A 7,500-nucleotide genomic window follows, 5' to 3' on the forward strand; every position below is an offset into this window, starting at 1 on the left:
GGACAAACTTTAATAATAATAATAATAACAAGAAGAAGAAGAATAAGAATAATAATAATAATAAGAAGAAGAAGAAAAAGAAGAAGAAAAAATATGAAGAAAACTGGAAGAGGAATAAAGAAATAAAAACAAAAATAAGCAGAAGAGGAAGAGGAAGAAGACAAAGAGAAAGAAAGGAAGAAAAAAATAAAAAGGGAAGAAGAGGAAAAGAGAAGAAAGATAGACGAGAAGGGAAAATAAGAGAAAGGAAAAGGAAAAAGGGAAGGAAAAGAGAAGGAAAAAGGAAACAGAGGGAGAAAGAGAAGAAAAAAAGAAAGATGAGAAAAATGAAAATGAGGAAGAAAATGAGAGGAAAAGAAGGAAAAGATAGGAAAAGAGAAGGAAAAAGAAGAAAAAAAGTAAAGAGGGGAAGGGGGAAGAGCAAGCAACACGAGAGAGAGAGAGAGAGAGAGAGAGAGAGAGAGAGAGAGAGAGAGAGAGAGAAATAAGCAATAATCAACTTTTCAACAGTGACCCTTTCAAACACACTCCCGCCATCCATTTTCTCTTACACGCCATCAATACATTCTATTTTTCCTCCATTCCCCCTCTTTCTCTCCATGTTCTCTCTTGTACGCCATTCCACCTTAACGCTTTCTCTCCCCTCTTCCTCCCCTCTCACACTATACAAGAGAGGGAGAAAGGGAGGGAGGGGGAGGAGGAATAGAAGGGAGGGAAGAATAGGTGAGTCTCCCATAAAATTTATACAAAGACGCAGTATTTCCGTTTTCTATGAGGAGGAGAAAAGGTGAATCAATATAATACTATGTTGTCACTATTTGATGTGTAAGAGAGAGAGAGAGAGAGAGAGAGAGAGAGAGAGAGAGAGAGAGAGAGAGAGAGAGAGAGAGAGAGAGAGAGATGAGGAAGGAAAGAAAAAGAAGAGAGAGAGAGAGAGAGAGAGAGAGAGAGAGAGAGAGAGGGAGAGATAGAGAGAGAGAGAGAGAGAGAGAGAGAGAGAGAGAGAGAGAGATGAGGGAAGGAAAGAAAAAAAGGAAGGAAATGAAGGAAATGGAGAAAGAAAAAAAAAGAAAAATATGAGACCCATTTCAATAATAATAATAATAATAATAATAATAATAATAATAATAATAATAATAATAATAATAATAATGAAAGAATTAAAAAGGAAAAGAAAATTAAGCAGAAAGAAGGCGAAAAAAAATTGAAGTAGTAGTAGTAGTAGTAGTAGTAGTAGTAGTAGTAGTAGTAGTGATTTTGGCAAGATATCAAGAGTACTACCACCATCACGACCACCACAACCACTACTACTACTACTACTACTACTACTACTACTACTACTTGTACCACCACTACCACTACCACTACCACTACCACCACCACTACTACTACCACTACCACCACCACTACCACTACCACCACCACTACCACCACCACTACTACCACACCCACCACCACATACCACACGATGTACGCAACCACCACCACCACCAACACAAACACCATACCACTCACAGGGTCAACCACCACTGTACCACCACCACCACCACGTGTCCAATCTCCACCTTATCACCATTCTCTGATTAGACAAGACTGATAAAGACAAGAGTAAAGATATGTAGAAATAATTAACTTGTGATAAAGAAGCAAACAAAGAAGAAGGGAGAAGGGAGGAAAGAAAGGGAGATAAGGGAGAGGGAATAGAGTAGGAGGAGAAGAAGGAGAAGAAGAAGAAAGAAAGAAAGAGAGAAAGAAAGAGTACGTGAGCGTAAGAAAAGAAATCAATGGTGAAGAAATAGAGAGAAAATTAAGAGAGAGAGAGAGAGAGACGGTAAAATTCGTTAATATATTAGTAGGTACAGTCTCTCTCTCTCTCTCTCTCTCTCTCATCTCTTCTTCTTCTTCTTCTTCTTCTTCTTCTTCTTCTTCCTCCTCCTCCCTCCTTTTATTACAGTTTTAAAGAAAGTTTAAAGAGAGAGAGAAAAACAAAAGCTGGAAAGTCGTTTAATTCTCTTCTTTCGTCATTCTCTCTCTCTCTCTCTCTCTCTCTCTCTCTCTCTCTTTCGTCCCTTTGCGTGCAACATTTGTCTCAGGAGGAGGAGGAGGAGGAGGAGGACGAGGAGGAGAAGAAGGAGGAGGAGGAGGAGGAGGAGGAGGGAGAGAGAGATTAGGTCACGTGAAGGAAAGAATACGATGAAGGAAGGGGTGAAGGAGGAGGAGGAGGAGGAGGAGGGTAGAGAGATTAAATTATATGAAGGAAGAAGAAAGGGAAGAAGAAGGAGGATTAGATAAAGAGAGGAAGAGGAATAATAAAACTAATAATAATAATAATAATAATAATAATAATAATAATAATAATAATAATAATAATAATAATAATAATAATAACAATAATAATAACAAGAAGAAGAAAAAAGAAAAAGAAGAAAAAGAAGAAGAGGAAGAAGATGAAGAGGAGGAAGAAAAGAAGAAGAAGAAGAAGAAGAAGAAGAAGAAGAAGAAGAAGAAGAAGAAGAAACAGCAAAAAATAGAACTGTAAAATGATGACAATAATTAGATAAAAAGAGGAGGAGGAAGGGGAGGAGGAGGAGGAGGAGGAAGGGGAGGAGGAAGGGGAGGAGGAGGAGGAGGAGGAGAGGAGGAGGAGGTGGAGAGAAGGAGGAGGAAGGGGAGGAGGAGGAGGAAGAGGAGGAGGAGACGAGGAGGAGGAGGAAGGAGGAGGAGGAGGAGGAGGAGAATCACGTGACCTAATACACGAAAATCATGATGGAAAAGACTTGTCACTCACACACACACACACACACACACACACACACACACATACACACACACGATCATGCAACACACATACATACATACATACATACAGAGAGAGAGAGAGAGAGAGAGAGAGAGAGAGAGAGAGAGAGAGAGAGAGAGAGAGAGAGAGAGAGAGAGAGAGAGAGATTTACATAGATTTACATAGAAAATCAGACCACACAGACCCCATGGTCCAGACTTGGTGGTCTGTCCTTAAACCTAAGTGATTTTACATTAATCAGAAGACTCCAAAACGTTGCATTTCTACTCTAGTTGATATTAAGTTGAAGGAAGTGACAGTCGAGCTTATTTTTGAAGGAGTCAATCGTGTTACACTGGACCATTGATGGTGGAAGCTTATTCCATTCTCGCACTACAACGTTGGTGAAGAAAAATTTGGTGCAGTCTGAATTTACTTGTCTACATCTGAGTTTTACGCCATTGTTCCTCGTGCGCAAAGTGTCATCGATCATAAACAATGTTGATCTGTCTACATTCGTGAAACCATTAAGTATTTTAAAACATTCGATCAGTTTTCCTCGGAGGCGACGTTTCTCAAGAGAGAACATGTTAAGGGTAGAAAGCCTTTCTTCGTAGGATTTGTTGCGCAAGGAAGGGATCATTTTCGTTGCCCGACGCTGAACACCTTCTAATTTAGCAATATCCTTTGCATGGTGGGGAGACCAAAACTGTACCGCATATTCCAAGTGGGGTCTGACTAAACTGTTGTAGAGCGGGAGTATTACATCTTTATTCTTGAATACAAAGTTTCTTTTAATGAAGCCCAACATTCTGTTCGCTTTATTTGCTGCATCGATGCATTGCTGTGAGAATTTGAGGTTTGACGCGATTTTGACTCCCAAGTCTTTGACGCATTGAACGCTTTTGAGTTTAACACCGCGCATTTCGTATTCGAACTTCTTATTCCTCGTTCCAACTTGAAGGACCTGGCACTTGTCTACGTTAAAGGGCATCTCCCATCTATCCGACCAAGCTGAAATTTTGTGCAAATCCTCTTGGAGGCTTTGCCTGAAAGAGAGAGAGAGAGAGAAATGTATGTACAGGTTATCTCCAAATACAGTAATACTCTTCCCTTCCTTCCCTTCCCTCCCCTTCCCTTCCTTCCCTCCCCTTCCCTTCTTCCCTCCCCTCCCCTTCCCTTCCTTCCCACCCTTTCCCTTCCTTCCCTCCCCTTTCCTTTCCTTCTCTTCCCTCTCCTTCCCTTCCTTCCCTCCCCTTCCCTTCCCTTCCCTTCAATTCCTTCCTTCCCTTCCTTCCCTCCTCCCTTTCCCTTCCCTTCCTTCCCTCCCCCTTCCCTCCCCTTCCCTTCCCTTCCTTCCCTTTCCCTTCCTTTCCTTACCCTTCCCTCCCTTTGCTCCCTTCCCTCCCCTTCCTTTCCCTTCCTCCCTTCAATTCCTTTGTCTCCCCTTCCATTCTCTCCCTTCCTTCCTTCCTTCCTTCCCTTCCTTCCCTCCTTCCTTCCCTTCCATCCCTTCCCAACCCTTCCCTCCCCTTCCCTTCCCCCCCTTCCCTTCCTTCCTCCCCTTCCTTCCCTTCCTTCCCTTCCTTCCTCCTTCCTTCCCTTCCCTTCCTTTTCATTACATTCCTCCCCTTCCTTTCCTTTCCTACCTTCCCTTCCTTCCTTTCCTTCCTTCCTTCCTTCCTTCCCTTCCTTCCTTCCCTCCCTTCATCCGTTATTCACTGCAATCCTGTCCTCTCTCTCTCTCTCTCTCTCCCTGACAGAATTCTCATTAACATGAATGGTAGTAATATATCTTTTGTTAGAGAGAGAGAGAGAGAGAGAGAGAGAGAGAAAATGAAAAATAAAATGAAAAAAATAAGAGAAAGGAGAAAGAAAGGAAGGAAGGCAGGAAGGAAGGAAGGAATTAAGGAAAGAAAGATGATAAAAAAGGAAGAAGATAAAGAAAAGAATAAATGAAAGAAAGGAAGGAAGGAAAAGAGGAGAAAAAGAAGGAAGAAAGTAAAGAGAAACAGAAAGAAGGTTAAGGAAAGATAATAATAGAGAGGAAGGAAAGAAGGGAGGAGGAGGAGGAGGAGGAGGAGGAGGAGGAGGAGGAGGAGGAGGAGGAGGAGAGGGGAAGAAGAGGAAGTAGGGTCACCAATTATGGAGGGAAGGAAAAAGGAGGGGAGGAGGAGGAGGAGGAAGAGGAGGAGGAGGAAGAGGAGGAGGAGGAGGAGGAGGAGGAGGAGGGAAGGAAGAACCTGAACGAGCCCTGATCACGCAAGAGAGAGAGAGAGAGAGAGAGAGAGAAATAAATATAAAAGTTTGGGGAAAGACATTTACACAACCTCTCTCTCTCTCTCTCTCTCTCTGGAAAATGGAAGAGAGAGAGAGAGAGAGAAAATAAAGGAAAAGAAAAAGGGAGAAAATGGAATGAGAGAGAGAGAGAGAGAGAGAGAGAGTAAGGGAGAAAGTAGAGCAATGAGGGAGGGAGAGAATGATGCAGTGGAGGAGGAGAGGAGAGGGAGGAGAGGAGAGGAGGAGATCAATACTATACACATGTCAAACAGGCGACCTCTCCCTCCATGACTTGGCTTTCTCTCCCTTCTTTTCTTTCTCCCTTATTTTCTCTCCCTTACCTCTTGTTTTGCCTCCCTTCTTTCTTCCTTCTTCTCCCTCATCTTCCCTCTTCCTCCATGACTTTGCTTTCTCTCCCTTCTCCCTTTATTACTCTCCCTTGTTTTCTCTTTCTCCCTTACCTCTTGTTTTGCCTCCCTTCTTTCTTCCTTCTTCTCCTTCATCTTCCCTCTCCCTCCATGACTTTGCTTTCTCTCCCTTCTCCCTTTATTACTCTCCCTCCTTTTCTTTCTCCCTTACCTCTTGCTTTGCCTCCCTTCTTTTTTCCTTCTCCCTCATCTTACCTCTCCCTCCATGACTTTGCTTTCTCTCCCTTCTCCCTTTCTTACTCTCCCTTATTTTCTCTCCCTTACCTCTTGTTTTGCCTCCCTTCTTCTCCCTCATCTTCCCTCTCCCTCCATTACTGCTTTCTCTCCCTTCTCCCTTTATTACTCTCCCTTGTTTTCTCTTTCTCCCTTACCTCTTGTTTTGCCTCCCTTCTTTCTTCCTTCTTCTCCCTCATCTTCCCTCTCCCTCCATGACTTTGCTTTCTCTCCCTTCTCCCTTTCTTACTCTCCCTTCTTTTCTTTCCCTAACCTCTTACTTTTCCTCCCTTCTTTCTTCCTTCTTCTCCCTCATCTTTCCTCCGCCTCCATGACTGCTTGCTCTACCTTCTCCCTTTCCTACTCTCCCTTTTTTTTCTCTCCCTTCTTTTCTCTCCCTTACCTCTTACTTTTTCTCTAATTCTTCCTCTCTGACTTTGCTTCCTCTCCCTTTTTCTCCCTCCCATAACTCTCCCTTACGCTTTAATCTCCCTTATTTTATTTTATTCTCCCTCATTTTCCCTCTCCCACTTAAGACCATGCTTTCTCTCCCTTCTCCCTTCCTTACACTTCCCCTCTCTCCCTTCACTCCCCTTTCCCTTCTTACTCTCCCTCCCTTCTTCATTTTCTCCCTGCCATCTATTACTCTCCCTTTCTCCTATCTCCTCTTTCTCTCATTCTCTCCCTTGTTCCAGTTTCCCCTCTCTTCTTTCTCCCTTAGTTCTTCCTACCCTTTTTTTTCATGCTCTCCCTTGCTCTATTTTTCCCTCTTCTCTCTCCCTTCCTTCCCCTCTCCCTCATTTTCTCCCTCACCCTTTTTTCTCCTCCCTTCCTGACTTACCATTCATTCCCATCCCTTTCCTCCCTTCCCTTCTTTACTTACACTCCCTTTCTTGTTCGCCCTTTCTTTACCTCTTCCCTTTTCCTCCCTTCCTCCCTTCCTTCCTTCCCTTCAATCTTTCCACTAGAGAAGAAACATATGAAGAGGAAACTGGATAAAGGAAGAGAAGGAAGGAAGGAAGAAAGAAAAAAATGAAAGCGATATATTTTGAAAAGGCTTTGGTAGAGGAGGTTGTTGTGTTAGTATTGCCATGGGTAGTGTTATGAGCCTGGTGATAGTGTGACAGGGCTTTGGTAGAGGAGGCTGTTGTGTTAGCATCTCCAAGGGCAGTACTACAAGCCTTGTGGTAGTTTGACAGGGCTTAGGTGGAGGATGTGTTGGGTAATGTTATGAGCCTAGCGATATATTGACCCTTCCTCGGCACCATGAACGTGGACAGACACTCATTAGAACCCGACTCATCTTCCTTGTGGCCTTGAAAATTGGTTGTTGTTAAAAAGAAACCGTCTGAGAATGGAGGAAGAATAACAAGTGAAACATCAGACATGCCGAGAGTTACGATAGAAAGTATGAAGGAAAAACGGAAGAATGTTGAATTAGTGAAATCTTTTATAACGTAGAGAGAAAACTATCGATATTTTGAAGAGGAAAAAAAAGGAGACGAGGAAAAAGTTGATAAAGGAAAATAAGTATGAGAAAACTTTGAGCTCATTCCCTCCTCTTCCTCCTTTCTTCCTCTTTCTTTTTTTACCCTCATCTTCTCTCCTTCCTTCCTTACGATAGAAGGAATGAAGGAAAAACGGAAGAATGCGAAAAAGAGGACCAGGTGGGATTAGTGAAATCTTTTATAACGTAGAGAGAAAACTATCGATATTTTGAAGAGGAAAAAAAAGGAGACGAGGAAAAAGTTGATAAAGAAAAATAAGTATGAGAAAACTTTGAGCTCATTCCCTCCTCCT

At 42.6% G+C, this 7,500-nt stretch overlaps 1 protein-coding gene across 6 annotated transcripts in view; it reads right to left on the reverse strand.

Moving 5' to 3' along the window:
• The window catches only part of LOC126986188 (protein NDRG3-like), an 86,515-nt gene that overhangs the window by 69,772 nt on the left and 9,243 nt on the right, over positions 1–7,500 (reverse strand). The window contains exon 1 of one of the 6 annotated variants that reach the window (XM_050842137.1): positions 1,463–1,536. The exons of the other annotated variants lie outside the window; for them this stretch is intronic. Coding sequence (XP_050698094.1) covers positions 1,463–1,506 — 44 coding nt within the window. The 5' untranslated portion in view covers positions 1,507–1,536. Of the gene's footprint in view, positions 1–1,462; positions 1,537–7,500 lie in introns of those variants that run through there. 6 annotated transcript variants of the gene reach the window in all.

The sequence above is a fragment of the Eriocheir sinensis genome, chromosome 61 (genome assembly GCF_024679095.1).
Source record: "Eriocheir sinensis breed Jianghai 21 chromosome 61, ASM2467909v1, whole genome shotgun sequence".
Classification (NCBI taxonomy): Eukaryota; Metazoa; Arthropoda; class Malacostraca; order Decapoda; family Varunidae; genus Eriocheir; species Eriocheir sinensis.